Source organism: Vulpes lagopus, chromosome 24 (genome assembly GCF_018345385.1).
Source record: "Vulpes lagopus strain Blue_001 chromosome 24, ASM1834538v1, whole genome shotgun sequence".
In the NCBI taxonomy this organism is placed as follows: domain Eukaryota; kingdom Metazoa; phylum Chordata; class Mammalia; order Carnivora; family Canidae; genus Vulpes; species Vulpes lagopus.
This window is the reverse complement of record NC_054847.1, coordinates 434,069-453,321: the sequence shown is the minus strand read 5'-3', so window position 1 is coordinate 453,321 and position 19,253 is coordinate 434,069. Positions and strand designations below refer to the sequence as shown.

Sequence of the window (19,253 nt, the reverse complement as noted above, 5' to 3'; positions counted from 1 at the left end):
GCACATCGCACTCATGATCTTCATGTGCGTGTTTGTGGGCACATGTACCCCTTTCTTCTGTACCCAGAATACCAGAGTGTGCCACTGCTCCCCCGCATCTACTGCTCTTTGGGCCAGAGGAGCCCCCTTCTGCTTGGAAATTGAGCTGCGGTCTCTCCTTCTGAAGTCAGTACAAACAGGAGAGTGTCGCGGTTTAGAATATGCTATTCACATGCATCTAAAAGTACGAGTGAGTGTGTGACGTCAAAGCGAAGCAACGTTCGTCAGTGCGGGCTTCTCTTTGACGTGTGCTGCTTCTATAATCTCTGAGTATGAAACACATTGACCCTAGCAAGTCTTCTTGCCATATATGGGGAGCAGTGGTGAGTGTCGGAGGGTTCAGGGGAGGTGCAGCGGGACTCCGCGGCTCTAGGAGGCCAAGGGGACTAGCGCGCTATTGGAGAATCACCGTTTATGTCTCTTCAGTTCCTGGCAAAGCGGATCTGTTTAATGCTGCCAGCAGATCACAACAGGTGCTGCCTTTCCTGAGTATCTTGTACACCTGGGCACAGTGACCCTCCTGCAGCTGCCGGGGGGCCTCAGGTGCCACATCCACCCCACAAGAGGAAACTGAGGCCCCGAGGGAGGGTATCTAGCTAGTGGCAGGATGGGGGGAAGATGTGGGGCTGGCAGCCTCCAAACCAGGCCTTGTCCTTTATGCTGTACTGGCCTGAAAGAGGACCTCGAAGTGCTGGTGTGTCTCATGAAGGAGAACAGCCTGGTGGCCACTGACCAAGTCCGGAGCCCAGTCTCCAGCCTGCATTTGCTCACTGTGTCCCTGGAAAGGGGCTCCTCAGTCTGACGTGGCTGCCCTGCTTGTGACGAGACACGTCCTTCCCCACTGAGGCCCGTCCAGGAGGGACCAGTACGCTGGGATGCACCGAGCGCTCTAACACAAGCAACAACATTAGCACCTGGTCTACGCAGGAACCTCAACTACCAAGAGAGGCCTTAGAACCAAATAGGAAACAAACCCTGAGTAGCCCGGATGCTGCTATCCCACTCATAATGAGTTGCCTTCACTGCCCTCAGAAAGGTGCTGTTTGCCAGAGCCTTTTTGTTCCTTTAGGGTTCTGGCCCTCGGCTTCCCTCGTTCAAAGCACAGGACGCCAACCTTGCCAAGGGCCTCAGAAGGCACCTCCTCGCCAGCAGCAAAACGGGACAGACCAGAATTCCACCATCAGGTAAGAGACCGCAGCTAAGAAAAGCAGACACCGACGGCCAGGCAGGGAGCACCCAAGCTCCTCTTTGTTATCATCCCCACTGCCCGGAGTTTACTGGGAACCCGCCGCTCGCGGGGTCTTTACGGGATTCGGTCCCTTCGGGGAGCCTCGCGGCTGTCCCACCTCACAGTCCAGTAAGCCCAACGTCGCAGGTTTACCCGCTCAGAGCCCCGCATGTGCTCCTGGGCAGGAGGAGCTCCCAGTCAGGTCTGGGAGGCCCCGGGGCTCAGATTCTACACCCCCCCATGCTGCCTACCCCCAGGGCCGGGGCCCAGCACTGAGGAGGGCGGCCCAATACTTCAAGGAAAAGAAAACCATTATCTGTGCATTCGGCTTAAATAACATCATTTTAGAACATCTTTCATTCAGAATAGTCATCGAAGAGTACTACTGTACCGGGATACAATTGTCTGCTATTAGATACTCATGTATTAGAAAAGTCAACTTCCTTGGGTGTGTGTCACTTAACACATCATCGATGCGGAATAAAGCATTTTCTGACTGTTTTAAATCATTATTCAGACCCAGACCTGGGGAAGAGGTCATCCACCGTTTACAGTTTGTACCCATCTGCTGAGTAGGTAACGGGGACAGCACACTCCTCGAGGGTTTCCGAGAAGCCCACCTGCCCTTCACTGATTCGGACTGTCTGTAAATCCATCCCTCCTGAGGTGCTGCAAGATCCTGGGGGTCAGATCCAGGTTTTGATGAGGCAGAAATACACGGTAACTCATGACCAGGAAGAGAATGTGGTATTATGGATGTGGGTGATTGACCACATTATGTCTATGGCTTGCCCTGCCCCACCACTGAATTAAGGAAAAGAGAAGAGGACAAGAAAATAGGAGCACAAGTGAGAAAAGAGAGGAGTGAAGGTCTCCGAATTTCTCTGTGCCTGTCTTGCCTAGATGAAGTTTGTCACTAATTTCTTCTGTTTAGATAGGACCAGCACACAAACTTGCACACAGTTGTCATAGCAACCACAATGGTTTTTGAGCTCTTGGAGTCAAAGAAAAATTAATTTTCACTTCCCTGGCTTCCCATCCTGCCCAGACAACTTCTTGGAGGGATGGTGGGCTAAGCTGTGACCTCCACTCTACCAAGAAGAGTTTGCTTCATCCAGGATGGCTTACGGGCTGTCATAGGGTAGGACACACCAGCGTTCTTTCATCATAGATCTTGGGTCATGCCTGCCCTTCTGGGTTCTCTGTAGGCTCGGGAGGGCAGAGAGGCAGGTCCTGTATTTGGGTAAGTGAGAGCCATAGGCTGAAACTGTGCTGTGTGCATGTGGGAGCCACTGCCATCTGCTCGGAATACAGAGACTGTGGACAGCCTGTGTGAGCATGCTGGGTTCACCTTGACATCCAGACCATCTGTCCCAGCCCGTCCCTTCACCCATGCAGCCCTGACCCTACCTCATTGATGGCCAGCTGCTCCCCACCCCCTCCGGGGTGGCTGTAGTGGTGACTGGAGCTGTGCATGTCTTCATACAGGTCCTCCTCACTCCCCGCCTCATCAGCACGGATGGCTGTGTCCAGAACTCCATCAGGGATAGCTGGAAGGAGAGATACCAGCTGGCAAAGAGGAGCTGAGGAAGGGGAACAGGTAGAGAAGGGATGAACCTTTTCAGGATAAATGCTACTACTTTGAGAGGAGGGAGAAGACCTGGGAACTAGTTTCTCAAACCATTTTTACTGCAAATCATGATCTGGTTGAAAGAATGCACAGGCCGACTTTTGTCCCATCACTGGTAATCACCTACCATTTCAATCTCCACTATCTCCCTAAACAAGGAAACAGAAATATCTGTAAGAGTGTGACACTCAAGAGTCCCCTCCAGCTGAATTCAATTCAAAACCATCTACCAATGTGCCAGGTATAGTAGAAGGCCTATAAGAATAATGCTAAGCATTCATTGTGAAATATATATTATCCAAAGAAATATATAGTATGTACATTGAAGCATAGTTTGGAAATTAATAAAATGAACTCCCAAAGTACTTACTCTGCTAAAGAAAAATACCCGAATCTTAGAATTCAACCACCAGCATGACCTACTCCAACTGTATTCCCCTCTCTTTCTTTTAGAGCTATCCAATATTTTTATAAGTCACACCCATGCTGTGTTTTAGTACTTATTTCTGTTGAATCTTGCGTAGTTTGACCTTATATAAATGGGACCATCGAGTAGGTTTTCTGCTTTGGCTGGATTTTTTGCTTTTTGCTTTTTTTTTTTTTTTTTTACTCAACTGCTTATATAGTTGTGAATGATTCATTCTCACTGATGGACAAACTTGCATTTTATGAATATGTCAAATTTTACACATCCATTTCACTGCTGGAGAGCAGTGGGTGCTTCTCTGTCTTGCTGCTGGTATGAATTGCAAACATACCCACACACCTCCTAGGTACATGTTCCAGAGTTTCCCCTTAGACAGTGTTTCTCAACCCCTTTTTCATTATTACCCTCTAAAAAGCCTTTCATACATTGTTTTCCTAATTGTTCCCATGAAATATTAATACCACGAATATACTGTATATTTGTTATTTTCCATGGCTTTTGGAAGGCCACAAACCATTGTCACACCTTAGATTTTTGCCCCGTTCGGTGTGAATTCATGCTCTGGGGTGTAGGACTGAGGTGTGGCATCCCTGGGCCCTAGGTGTGCCAAATTGTTTTCCAAAGCTATTCTACCATGTAAGACTTCCAACAGTGGGGCACCTGGGTGGCTCAGTTGGCTAAGCATCTGACTCTTCGGTTCAGCTCAGGTCCTGATCTCAGGGTCATGGGATGGAGCCCCGCTTAGGCTCTGCAATCTGCGTGGTCTGCTTAAGACTCTCTTTCCTCTCCTCCTGCCCTTGTCCCCTGCTCTCTCTCTAAAATAAATAAATCTTAAGAAAAACTTCTAACAGTGTGTATGAATGTTCCCACTACACCACATCCTAGCCAGCTCTAGACTGGCATCCTCAGACATTGTTGACAAGCTGATGGATATGGAATGGAATCTTACTGTCTTTTGAATTTACATTTCTCTGATGACTAATGATCACTAATGAAGTGAACACCTTGTCTATATTTATGGACCATTGGTATTTCCTTTAATGTGGAAAATCTGTGTCTATTGAGCTGTTGGTCTTTAATGTAATCAATAATATAAAAAATACATTTCTATGTATGTGTGTATATGTATATATACACTGCCCCCATTCTGCATACTAAATCTTTGTCACCCACATTATCACAAGTATCATCTCCTACTTTGTGGCCTGTCCCATCTCTTTAAGGTGCTTTCGATGAACAGAGGTTCTTAATTTTCATTAGACAAATTTATCAATCTTGTCCTGTATGGTTTATATGTTTTGCCTTTAGGACATCCCTACCTCCAAGTTGCAAAGTTACTCTCCTATGTTATCCTTAAGTGTTTTATAGCTTTTCTTTTGACATTAAATTTTTATTGCACTTGGGAATGATTTTTGTGTATTGTGTAGATAAAAATCTGTGCTACTGTGATTTATAAGAAATATATATTTTGTCTTTGACCCTTTCCTGGCACAGAGCTCATAAAGCCCTTGGAACGTCCTGTGATAAGAGTGATAAAAAGTGTCTTTTGTTATGTTAATGATGACTTTTGGGAAGCCCCTAGGTAACCCAGGGATAGGGCTGCCCCATCCCACTTCTAGGGAGGGGACAGGGGCTGGCTTAATAGCCAGTGGCCAATGATTTAGTCAGGCCTACATAATGAAGCCTCCGTAAAAACCCAAAGGACAGTGTTTAGAGAGCTTTTGGGCTGGTGAACACGTGGAGATTTGGGGAGAGTGGTGAGCCAGGACAGGGTATGGAAGCTCTGTGGTCCTTCCTGCATACCTTGCCTGCACATCTCTTCCATCTGGTTGTTCCTGAGTTATATCCTTTTATAATAAATCGGTAATCTAGTCAGTAGAATGTTTCTCTGAGTTCTGAGACCCACTCTAGCAAATTGATTGAACCCAAGGCAGGAGTTTTTGGAACCTCCAATCTATAGCCAGTTGACCACAAGTACCTTGGGCTTGTGGCTAGTGTCTGAAGTGGAAGAACAAGGGTACTCTTGTAGGCTTGAGCCCTTGACCTGTGGGACCTGATGCTATCTCCAGGTGGAGAGCGTGAGGATTGCACTGAATTGTAGGACATGTTGCTGATATCTGAGAAATTGCTTGGTAATGAGAACACACTGGGGAATGGGATCCAGAACTTTTAGAATCCAATTTCATTTTTTCTGTAAGGATAAGTAAATTTCTCAGCACCAGTTATGGGATAGACAGTCTTTTCCTAAGTGTCCACAATGTCTGCTCTGGCTTAAAATCAAGGTCTGGACTCTATTCTTGTGGGAGGCAGAGTAATGGCCTCCAAAAGACAACAAAGTCCTAATCCCCGAAACCCACAAATATGTTATTTTACCTGACAAAGAGGAATTAAAATTGCAGATGGAATAAGTACACAAATCAGCTGATCTCAAATAGGGGGATTATCCTAGATTACCCAGGTGACCCTAACATAGGTGAAAATAACTTTGAAGACTCATCTCAAGCATTACAACCTCTGTGCAAGTCTTATCTGACACCATCACTGCAAGGACTGACATCCACTTCTGTCTCACTCCCAACGTGCTCTGTACGGACAATGGTCATGGCATTTACTGTGGTCCCTTATACATTGCGTTGTCTGACTGTCTCCCCCAAAGGCAGCAACCATGCTTTATATAGACTTTAGTTAAGTGTTAAAGAAATGAATGAGTAAAGACGTAGATGAGAGAATGGTGGACACAGGGATGATTGAACTGATGAATAAAAAATGGAGAGATGAAAAAGTGAATGCAGGGCGGCCTGGCTGGATGATGATGGCAAGTAATGGAAGGCAGAGCCTGTGAGGCCCAGCAGAGCCAATGCCAGGCAAAGCTTCAGGCATGTGGCTGAATATGGACACAGACTTGAGAGCAGCACTCTGTCCCTGGAACTGACTGGAAAGCTCTTTGGCAGCAATGATCTGAGCCCAGCTTAGGGGCAGAAGCTAAGAGCCCTGCCCCTGGTCCACACAGTCAAGAGTCCCAGGGAACCATCATCATTTTTATTTCATTTATGTTTTTTAACCGTGTTATTATGGAAAGTTCTAAATATGTACAAAGGGAGAGATGACAATGTAATGAATTTTGTACACCCATTAACCAGCTTCAGCCATTCTCAACATGCGGGCAATTTTGTTTCGCCATCTGTATGTAACCCCTTCCCCCAGGTCCCAGATATGACATAATTCCATCTGTAAATACTATACTATATAGGAGATGAGGACTTAGTCTTCATAAAAATTGTAGCTGCAAAACACATCTAAAGCAAACTATAATCCATCAGAGGTTGTCTTAGTGGCATACCTTTTCCTCTAGGGCATTAAAGCAACATTTTAGGGCACGGTTGGCTAAGTGACCAACTCATGGTTTTCCACTTAAGTCATGATCATAGAGTTTTTGAGATCGAACCCTTCGTGGTGCTCTGTGCTCAGTGCAGAGTCTGCCTGAGATTCTCTCTTCGTCCTTCTGCTCTTCTCCCCATCTCTAAAATAAATAAATAACTCTTTTTAAAAACTTGTTTTAAAATTTTGAAATAACTATAGATCACAGAGAATTGTAACTGTAATGCAGAGGTCCTGTGTACCCTTTACCCAGTGGTTATAGCCTATGGAATTCTAGTGTAGTATCACACCCAGGAAAATAACCTTGGTATAATGTGTATATATGATTCTACATCACTTTATCATCTGTGTAGATTTGTTTAACCACTACAGCAACCAGTATGTAAGCTTTGGAGGATGGCTTTTTCACTTAGCCAAATGCCCTTGAGATCTATACCTCATTCATTTTATTGCTTACTAGTATCCCATGCAATGTATATGCAAGTTTGTTCAACCATTCAACCCACTGACAGATATCCAAGTGATTTCTAATTTTAGGCTGTTTTAAGTAAAGGTGCTATGAACATCTATATACAGGTTTTAGGGTGGACCTAAATTTTCATTATTCTGGGACAAATGCAGTTGCCCAGGGTTGTAACTTCTGGGTCATATGGCAGTTGAGTGTTCAGTTTTCTAAGAAACTGCCAAACTATTTTCCAGAGCAGTTGTACCATTTTACAACCTCACAATCAACAATGTGTGTTTTTCAGAATCTTTACCTGCATTTGGTATTGTCACAATTTTATATATTTTTAAAAGATTATTTATTTATTTATTGAGAGAGAGAGAGAAAGTGAGCATGCAAGAGTGGGGCTATGTAGGGGTGGAGGGAGAGGAAGAGAGAGAATCTCAGGCAGACTCCTTGCTAAGCTCTGAGCTCCCAAAGCCAGGCTCGATCCCACAACCCTGAGATCATGATCTGAGCTGAAACTAAGAGTCATGCACTCAACTGACTGAACCACCCAGATGTCTCTGTCACAATTTTATATTTTAGACATTCTGATAGGTGTATAGTGATATTGCATCATGGTCTTAATTTGCATTTCCCAAAGGTCAGGTGCCTTGAACGTTTTTTCATGTGCTTATTTGTCATCCATATATCTTTTTTGCTGAAGTATTTCTTCATTTTTTGGCCTCTTTTCCAGTTAGAATATTTATTGCTTTGATGTTGAAATTTAAAAATTCTTAAATTTTTTTTTTGTATTAAGTAAACTCTAAACTCTATCCCCAATGTGGGGCTCAAATTCATGAGATCAAGAGTTGCATGCTCTATGAACTGAGCCAGTGAGGCATCCTGAAAATTCTTTTTTTTTTTTAGGTTTTAAATTTTTAAAAAGATTTTTAAAGTAATTTCTATACCCAGTGTGGGACTCAAACTCATAACCCCAAGAACAAGAGTCACATGCTCTACTAACTGAGCCATCCAGGCACCTCTGAAAATTCTTTATATATTCTAGATAGGAGTTCTTTGTCAGATATGTGATTTGCAAATATTTTCTCTTAGTTTGGAGCTTAGTTTTTCATCCTCTTTCATAAGCAAAAAAATTAAAATTTTGATAAAGTTCAATTTATTGATTTTTCCTTCTAACAGGTAATGCCTTTGGAATCATGTCTAAGAACTCATCATCAAACCCTGGTTCCAAAAGATTATCAGTTATGTTTTCTCCTAAAAGTCTTTTTTTTAAACTTTTTGTTTTTTTTTTATTTTTTTTTATTTTTTTATTGGTGTTCAATTTACCAACATACAGAATAACATCCTAAAAGTCTTATAGTTTTCATTTTTACATGTAAATCTATGATCCATTTTGAGTTGTGGGTTTTTTCTTTCTTTTTTTGGTCAACTGTTGTACATCTAGATAAACTAGACGATATGGATAAATTCTTAGGAACACATATCTACCAAAACTGACTCAAGAAGAAACAGAAAATCTGAATATGCCTAAAATTAGTAAGGAGATTGAAACCGTAGTCAGAAACTACCCAACAAAGTAAAGCCCAAGATTGGATGCCTTCACTAGTGAACTCACCAAACATGTGAATAAGAATTGGCATCAGTCTTTCTCAATCTCTTCCAAAAACTGCAGAAGAGAGAATACTTCTTAACTCACTAAAGCCAGACAAAACACTAGAAGAAAACTGCAGACAAATATTCCTTATGAATACAGATGCAAAAATCCTCAGCAAAGGATTAGTAAGCTCAATTCAACAAGTAAACTAACTAGCAAACTGAATTCAATAGCATATCAAAAGGATTATATACCTTTACCTACTAGGACTTATTTTTGGAATACGAGAATGGTTCAACAAATGAAAATTGTTCAATGCAATATACAACATTAATAGAATGAAGGGGAAAAACTGCATGATCATCTCAATTGATGCAGAGAAAGCACTGGCAAAATTCAAAGCCCTTTCATGGTAAAAATACCCAACAAACTAGAAATAAAAGCGAATTTCCTCAACATGATAAAAGTCATGTGTGAAAAAGCCATAGCTAATATACTCAATGGTGAAAAACTGAAAGCTTTTCCTCTAAGATCAGGAATAAAACAAGGATGCCCCACTTTAATCACGTCTATTCAGTACAGTGTTGGAAGTCCTAGACAGAGCAGTTAGGCAAGAAAGAGGGTAAAAAAAGCATCTAAAATGGAAAGGAAGAGGTAAAGTTATTTCTATTCACCAATGAAGTGATCTTATGTATAGAAAAGCTGAAGAATCCACAATAAATCATTAAGGCTAATAAATAAATTCAGCAAAATTGCAGAGTACAAATCAATACATAAAAGTTAGTTTTATTTCTATATACCTGCAATGAACAATTTGAAAAGGAAAAAAATTTAATTGCAATATAGTTATATTATAAATAATAAAACCACGAAAGACTCCTAACTCTGGGAAACAAACAAAGGGTTGAGGAAGTGGAGGGGGGATGGGGTAGCTGGGTGATGTGCACTCAGGAGGGCACTTGATGGGATGAACATTGAGTGTTATACTATATGTTGGCAAATTTAATTTAAATTTTAAAAAATGTGCAAAAGAAAGTAATAATAAAAATACTTAAAAATAGGTTTAACCAAGCAGGCAAAAAATGTGTATAGTGAAAATGATCAAACATGCTGCAAGACATTAAAGAAAACTTAGTAAATGGAAAGACATTCCATGTTCATGAAATGGTAGAGTTAATACTGTTGAGATGACATTACTACTCAAAGCAATCTACAGATTCAATGTAACCCTTATCAAAATGCCAATGGCATTTTTACTGAAAAAAAAGTTATCCTAAAATTCATATGGAATCTAAAGGGACCCTGAATAGCCAAAATTATCTTGAAAAAAAAATTCCAAAATTAAGCTGGAGGACTCACATTTCCTGATTTCAAAACGTAATACAAGGCCACAGTAATCAAACCAATGTGGTAATATCCTACAGATAGACATATAGATCAATAGAATAAAATAGAGATCCCAGAGATAAACTGCCAGACATATGGCCATTTGATTTTTGACAAAGCCAAGACAATCAGTGGGAGAAAGACAGTCTTTTCAACAAATTCTGTTGGAGGAGGGAGGGGCAAGATGGCAGAAGAGTAGGGTCCCCAAGTCACCTGTCCCCACCAAATTACCTAGATAACCTGCAAATCATCCTGAAAATCTACGAATTCGGCCTGAGATTTAAAGAGAGACCAGCTGGAACGCTACAGGGAGAAGAGTTCACGCTTCTATCAAGGTAGGAAGACGGGAATAAAGAAATAAAGACACAAAAGGCCTCCAAGGGGGAGGGGCCCCACAAGGAGCCGGGCTGAGGCCGGGGCGAGTGTCCCCAGGACAGGAGAGCCCCGTCCCGGAGGAGCAGGAGCTGCACCAACCTTCCCAGGGGAAAGGGGCCCGCAGGGAGTTGGAGCAGGACCCAGGAGGGCAGGGATGCCCTCAGGCTCCCGGGGACACTAACAGGCACCTGCGCCCCGGGAGAGTGCGCCGAGCTCCCTAAGGGCTGCAGCGCGGACGGCGGGACCCGGACCAGCTCGGAGGGGCTCGGGGGCGGCTCCGCGGAGGGGGCTGTGGGGCGGGAGTGAATCCAACAGCGCAGGCCCCGGAGCACAGGGCGCTGGGACACAGCCCAGGATCCGGCCTCCCCCGGGACAGGCTGAGGCCGGGAGGGCCCAGGACAGCCAGGACGCTCCTGCCCCAGCTGAGCAGATCAGCGGCCCCAACCCGGAGCCTCCAGGCCCTGCAGACGGAGAGCCCCGGAGCTACTGCAGGAGCTGACTCCAGGGCTGCAGAGCTGGCCCCGCCACTGCGGTTGTTCCTCCTGGGGCCTCACGGGGTGAACAACCCCCACTGAGCCCTGCACCAGGCAGGGGCAGAGCAGCTCCCCCAAGTGCTAACACCTGAGAATCAGCACAGCAGGCCCATCCCCCAGAAGACTAGATAGAAGGACAAGTTCCAGGGGAAGTCAAGGGACTTAAAGTATACAGAATCAGAGGATACTCCCCCGTGTTTGTTTTGTTTTGTTTTGTTTTGTTTTGTTTTTTGTTCATTTTTTTTTGCTTTTTGATTTCTGTTTGCTACCCCACCCTTTTCTTTTTCCTTTCTTTCGTTGTCTTTTTCTTTTTCTTCTTTTTTTCCTTTTTCTCTTCCTTTTTTCTTTTTTCTCTTTCTCTTTTCTTTCCTTCTTTCTCTCCTCTCTTTTTCTCCTTTTCCAAATACAACTTGTTTTTGGCCACTCTACACTGAGCAAAATGACTAGAAGGAAAACATCACCTCAAAAGAAAGAATCAAAAACAGTCCTCTCTCCCACAGACTTACAAAATCTGGATTACAATTCAATGTCAGAAAGCCAATTCAGAAGCACTATTTTACAGCTACTGGTGGATCTAGAAAATAGCATAAAGGACTCAAGAGACTTCATGACTGCAGAATTTAGATCCAATCAGGCAGAAATTAAAAATCAATTGAATGAGATGCAATCCAAACTAGAAGTCCTAACCACGAGGGATAACGAGGTGGAAGAACAAGTTAGTGACATAGAAGACAAGTTGATGCCAAAGCGGGAAACTGAAGAAAAAAGAGACAAACAATTAAAAGATCATGAGGATAGATTAAGGGTGATAAATGAAAGCCTTGGGAAGAAAAATCTATGTTTAATTGGGGTTCCCGAGGGCGCCGAAAGGGCCAGAGGGCCAGAATATGTATTTGAACAAATCCTAGCTGAAAACTTTCCTAATCTGGGAAGGGAAACAGGCATTCAGATCCAGGAAATAGAGAGATCCCCCCCTAAAATCAATAAAAACCGTTCAACACCTCGACATCTAATAGTGAAGATTGCAAATTCCAAAGATAAAGAGAAGATCCTTAAAGCAGCAAGGGAAAAAAAGTCCCTGACTTTTATGGGGAGGAGTATTAGGGTAACAGCAGACCTCTCCACAGAGACCTGGCAGGCTAGAAAGGGATGGCAGGATATATTCAGGGTCCTAAAAGAGAAGAACATGCAGCCAAGAATACTTTATCCATCAAGGCTCTCATTCAGAATGGAAGGAGAGATAAAGAGCTTCCAAGACAGGCAGGAACTGAAAGGATATGTGACCTCCAAACCAGCTCTGCAAGAAATTTTAAGGGGGACTCTTAAAATTCCCCTTTAAGAAGAAGTCCAGTGGAACAAACCACACAAAGAAGGACTGAATATATATCATGATGACACTAAACTCATATCTGTCAATAGTAACTCTGAACATGAATGGGCTTAATGACCCCATCAAAAGGTCCAGGGTTTCAGACTGGATAAAAAAAACAGGACCCATCTATTTGCTGTCTACAAGAGACTCATTTTAGACAGAAGGACACCCACAGCCTGAAAATCAAAGGTTGGAGAACCATGTACCATTCAAATGGTCCTCAAAAGAAAGCAGGGGTAGCCATCCTTATATCAGATAAACTAAAATTTACCCTGAAGACTGTAGTGAGAGATGAAGAGGGACACTATATCATACTCAAAGGATCTATCCAACAAGAGGACTTAACAATCCTCAATATATATGCCCCGAATGTGGGAGCTGCCAAATATTTAAACCAATTAATAACCAAAGGGAAGAAATATTGATATAATAATACACTTATACTTGGTGACTTCAATCTAGCCCTTTCCACCCTCAATAGGTCTTCTAAGCACAACATCTCCAAAGAAACGAGAGCTTTAAATGATACACTGGACCAGATGGATTTCACAGATATCTGCAGAACTTTACATCCAAACTCAACTGAATACACATTCTTCTCAAGTGCACATGGAACTTTCTCCAGAATAGACCACATACTGGGTCACAAATCACGTTTGAACCTATACCAAAAGATTGGGATCGTCCCCTGCATATTCTCAGACCATAATGCCTTGAAATTAGAACTAAATCACAACAAGAAGTTTGGAAGGACTTCAAACACGTGGAGGTTAAGGACCATCCTGCTAAAAGATGAAAAGGTCAACCAGGAAATTAAGGAAGAATTAAAAAGATTCATGGAAAAAAAAAAAAAAAGATTCATGGAAACTAATGAGAATGAAGATACAACCGTTCAAAATCTTTGGGATGCAGCAAAAGCAGTCCTGAGGGGAAAATACATCGCAATACAAGCATCCATCCAAAAACTGGAAAGAACTCAAATACAAAAGCTCACCTTACACCTAACTGAGCTAGAGAAAAAACAGCAAATAGATCCTACACCAGGAGAAGAAGAGAGTTAATAAAGATTTGAACAGAACTCAATGAAATAGAGACCAGAAAAACTGGGGAGCAGATCAACAGAACCAGGAGTTGGTTCTTTGAAAGAATTAATAAGAGAGATAAACCATTAGCCAGCCTTATTAAAAAGAGGAGAGAGAAGACTCAAATTAATAAAATCATGAATGAGAAAGGAGCAATCACTACCAACACCAAGGAAATACAAACGATTTTAAAAACATATAATGGGGCAGCTCTGGTGGCTCAGCGGTTTAGCACCGCCTGCAGCACAGGGTGTGATCCTGGAGACCAGGGATCGAGTCCCACATCAGGCTCCCTGCATGAAGCCTGCTTCTCCCTCTGCCTGTGTCTCTGCCTCTCTCTCTCTCCCCTCTGTGTATTCTCATGAATAAATGAATAAAATAAAAAAAATTAAAAAATATTATGAACAGCTATACGCCAATAAATTAGGCAATCTAGAATAAATGGATGCATTCCTGGAAAGCCACAAATTACCAAAACTGGTACAGGAAGAAATAGAAAACCTGAACAGGCCAATAACCAGGGAGGAAATTGAAGCAGTCATCAGAAACCTCCCAAGACACAAAAGTCCAGGGCCAGATGGCTTCCCTGGGGAATTCTATCAAACGTTTAAAGAAGAAACCAAACCTATTCTAGTAAAGCTGTTTGGAAAGATAGAAAGAGATGGAGTACTTCCAAACTCGTTCTATGAGGCCAGCATCACCTTAATTCCAAAACCAGACAAAGACCCCACCAAAAAGGAGAATTACAGACCAATGTCCCTGATGATCATGGATGCAAAAATTCTCAAGAAGACACTAGCCAATAGGATCCACAAAACATTAAGAAAATTATTCACCATGACCAAGTAGGATTTATCGCCGGGACACAAGGCTGATTCAACACTCGTAAAACAATCAATGTGATTCATCATATCAGCAAGAGAAAAACCAAGAACGATATGATCCTCTCATTAGATACAGAGAAAGCATTTGACCAAACACAGCATCCATTCCTGATCAAAACTTTTCAGAGTGTAGGGATAGAGGGAACATTCCTCAGCATCTTAAAAGCCATCTATGAAAAGCCCACAGTAAATATCATTCTCAATGGGGAAGCCCTGGGAGCCTTTCCCCTAAGATCAGGAACAAGACAGGGATGTCCACTCTCACCACTGCTATTCAACATAGTACTGGAAGTCCTCGCCTCAGCAATCAGACAACAAAAAGACATTAAAGGCATTCAAATTGGCAAAGAAGAAGTCAATCTCTCCCTCTTTGCAGATGACAGGACACTGTACATAGAAAACCCAAAAGCCTCCACCCCAAGATTGCTAGAACTCATATAGCCATTTGGTAGCGTGGCAGGATACAAAATCAATGCCCAGAAATCAATGGCATTTCTATACACTAACAATGAGACTGAAGAAAGAGAAATGAAGGAGTCAATCCCATTTATAATTGCACCCAAAAGCATAAGATACCTAGGAATAAACCTAACCAAAGAGGTGAAGGATCTATACCCTAAAAACTACAGAACACTTCTGAGAGAAATTGAGGAAGACACAAAGAGATGGAAAAATATTCCATGCTCATGAATTGGAAGAATTAATATTGTGAAAATGTCAATGTTACCCAGGGCAATGTACACGTTTAATGCAATCCCTATCAAAATACCATGGACTTTCTTCAGAGAGTTAGAAGAGATTATTTTAAGATTTGTGTGGAATCAGAAAAGACCCCGAATAGCCAGGGGAATTTTAAAAAAGAAAACCATAGCTGGGGGCATCACAATGCCAGATTTCAGGTTGTACTCAAAGCTGTGGTCATCAAGACAGTGTGGTCCTGGCAGAAAAACAGACACATAGATCAATGGAACAGAATAGAGAACCCAGAAGTAGACTGAACTTTATGGTCAACTAATATTCGATAAAGGAGGAAAGACTATCCACTGGGAGAAAGACAGTCTCTTCAATAAATGGTGCTGGGAAAATTGGACACCCACATGCAGAAGAATGAAACTAGACCACTCTCTTGCACCAGACACAAAGATAAACTCAAAATGGATGAAAGATCTAAATGTGAGACAAGATTCCATCAAAATCCTAGAGGAGAACACAGGCAACACCCTTTTTGAACTCGGCCACAGTAACTTCTTGCAAGATACATCCACGAAGGCAAAAAGAAACAAAAGCAAAAATGAACTATTGGGACTTCATCAAGATAAGAAGCTTTTGCACAGCAAAGGATACAGTCAACAAAACTAAAAGACAACCTACAGAATGGGAGAAGATATTTGCAAATGACCTATCAGATAAAGGGCAAAAGACATGAACAGAAATCTCACAGAGGAAGACATAGACATGGCCAACATGCACATGAGAAAATGCTCTGCATCACTTGCCATCAGGGAAATACAAATCAAAACCGCAATGAGATCCCACCTCACACCAGTGAGAATGGGGAAAATTAACAAGGCAGGAATCAACAAATGTTGGAGAGGATGCGGAGAAAAGGGAACCCTCTGACACTGTTGGTGGGAATGTGAACTGGTGCAGCCACTCTGGGAAACTGTGTGGAGGTTCCTCAAAGAGTTAAAAATAGACCTGCCCTACGACCCAGCAATTGCACTGCTGGGGATTTTACCCCAAAGATACAGATGCAATGAAACGCTGGGACACCTGCACCCGGATGTTTCTAGCAGCAATGTCCACAATAGCCAAACTGTGGAAGGAGCCTCGGTGTCCATCGAAAGATGATGGATAAAGACGATGTGGTTTTTTTTTTTATAGAAGTTTTTTTAAAAAAATTTTTATTTATTTATGATAGTCACAGAGAGAGAGAGTGAGATTGAGAGAGAGAGAGAGAGAGAGAGAGAGGCAGAGACATAGGGAGAGGGAGAAGCAGGCTCCATGCACCGGGTGCCGACGTGGGATTCGATCCCGGGTCTCCAGGATCCCAAGAAGATGTGGTTTATGGATACAATGGAATATTCCTCAGCCATTAGAAACGACAAATACCCACCATTTGTTTCAACGTGGATGGACCTGGAGGGTATTATGCTGAGTGAAGTAAGTCAATCGGAGAAGGACAAACAGTGTATGTTCTCATTCATTTGGGGAATATAAGTAATAGTGAGAGGGAATATAAGGGAAGGGAGAAGAAATGTGTGGGAAATATCAGAAAGGGAGACAGAACATAAAGTCTCCTAACTCTGGTGGTGGAAGGGGAGGGGGGTGGGGGTGAATGGGTGACTTGCACTCAGGGGGGCACTTGACGGGATGAGCACTGGGTGTTATTTTGTATGTTGGTAAATTGAACACCAATAAAAAATAAATTTATTAAAAAAAGCAAATTGTGGGGATCCCTGGGTGGCGCAGCGGTTTGGCGCCTGCCTTTGGCCCAGGGCGCGATCCTGGAGACCCGGGATCGAATCCCACGTCGGGCTCCCGGTGCATGGAGCCTGCTTCTCCCTCTGCCTGTGTCTCTGCCTCTCTCTCTCTCTCTCTCTGTGTGACTATCATAAATAAATAAAAATTTAAAAAAATAAAATAAAAAAATAAAAAAATAAAAAAAGCAAATTGTGTTGGAAAACTAGATATCCATATTCAAAAGGATGAAGTTAGGTCCTTACCTTATATCATATACAAAAATTAACTCAAAATGGATCAAAGACCTAACATAAGAATGAGAACTGAAAACTGTTTAAGACTCTAAGAAGAAAACAGAGGAGAGGCTTTATTACATTGGGTGGGAAAATGGTTTCTTGCATATAACACCAAGAGTTTGGGGAACAAAAGAAAAAATAAACTGGACTACATTAAAATTTGAAAGTATTGTGCATCAAATGATAGTCTCAAGAGAGTGAAAAGGCAGCTCACAGATTAGGAGAAAATAATTGCAAATCATGTGTCTGATAAGAAATTAATATTCAGAATTTGCAAAAACTGTTGCAGTTTGAGGATAAAAAGAATAACAAATTGAATTAAAAAAGGCAAAGGTCTTGAATAGCTATTTCTTCACACATAAAAGGATGCTCAACATGAGTGATGATTAGGGAAATGCAAATTAAAACCACAATGATATACCACTTTACACCCTTTAGGATAGGCTATTATTTAAAAAAAAAAAAAAACACCAAAAAATGAAAACATGGAAATAACAAGCATTGAGGAGGATTGGAGGGACTGGGTTCCTCAGGCACTATTGGTCAGAACATAAACAGTGCAGCTGCTTTGGAAAACAGTTTGGCAGTTCCTCAGAAAGCAAAACATAGAATTACCATATGATTTAGCAATTCCACTTCTAGATATGTATCCAAAAGAATGAAATCAGGGAATCAAAAAGATACTTGCACACCAATATTTATAGCAACATTATTTACAATAGCCCCAAATTGGAAACAACTCAAAAGTCCATCAACTGATAAATGGATAAACAAAATGCAGTATAACACACAATGGAATATTATTCAGTCATAAGAAGGAACAAAGTTCTATTTCATGCTACAACATGGATGAACCTTGAGAACACTATGCTATGTGAAATGAGCCAGATACAGTAGGACACATGTTGTAGGATCCCATTTATGTTAGGTACCCAGAATAGGCAAATTCTTAGTGACAGAAAATAGATTAGAGGTTATCAGGGTCTATAGAGATAGCGGAACAGGAGTTATAGCTTAATAGTTACAGAGTTTCCATTTAGGGAGATAAAGCTTGGCAATAAGTAGTGGTGATGGTTGCACACCTGAAAATAATGTCACTGAATTACACAGTTAAAATGGCAATTTTTAAAATATATATATTTTATTTTTATATATTACTAAAATTAATAATAATAATAATATATAGCAAAAAACACAGAATTTTATACTGTAAGTGCATTGTATGGTATATGGCTTATATCTCAATAAAGCTGTTGGAAACACTGGTTGGCTATACTTCCCTGGCACTATTTCTGAATTCTCTGTTCTGTTCCAATGATCTATTTGTTTATTCCTCCAATACCATATAGTCTGCACCACACAGTTTTCTGTAGCTACATAATAATTTTTGAAATTTGGTACAGTGGTTCTTCCTAATTTATTCTTTTTCAGAATTATTTTAGCTATTCTTGTTGCTTTGACTTTTATATACATTTTATTTTATTTTTAAAAGGATTTTATTTATTTCTTCATGAGAGACCCAGAGAGAGAGGCAGAGACATGGGGAGAGGCAGAAGCAGGCTCCCTGCAGGTACCGCAATGCAGGACTCAATCCCAGTACACCAGGATCACGACCTGAGCCAAGGCAGACATTCAACTACTGAGCCACCCAGGTGCTCTTTTTATATACATTTTAGGATAATCTTGTTTATAGTTACAAACTACAGTTATAGTTTCTGAGAGTTGACAGAACTTGCATTAAAACTGTGTATCGGGATCCCTGGGTGGCCCAGCGGTTTGGCGCCTGCCTTTGGCCCAGGGCGCGATCCTGGAGACCCGGGATCGAATCCCATATCAGGCTCCCGGTGCATGGAGCCTGCTTTTCCCTCCGCCTGTGTCTCTGCCTCTCTCTCTCTCTGTGACTATCATAAATAAATAAAAATTAAAAAAAAAAAACAAAAAAAAACCTGTGTATCAATTTGGCGATAACTGACATCTTTACAAGACTGTTAAGTCCTCCAGTCTGTGAATATGAAATATCTCTCCATAATTTAGATTTTTAAAAATTTCTTTCAGCACTGCCTTATTTTAAAGCAAATCCCAGACATTCTATAATTTAATCTATAAATACTATAG

The 19,253-nt window shown here is 41.7% G+C and overlaps 1 protein-coding gene across 1 annotated transcript in view; it reads right to left on the bottom strand.

Moving 5' to 3' along the window:
- The window catches only part of ARHGEF4 (Rho guanine nucleotide exchange factor 4), a 90,058-nt gene that overhangs the window by 20,153 nt on the left and 50,652 nt on the right, over window positions 1-19,253 (bottom strand). Inside the window, exon 2 of the mRNA XM_041739378.1 lies at window positions 2,678-2,817. Coding sequence (XP_041595312.1) covers window positions 2,678-2,743 — 66 coding nt within the window. The 5' untranslated portion in view covers window positions 2,744-2,817. The remainder of the gene's footprint in view (window positions 1-2,677; window positions 2,818-19,253) is intronic.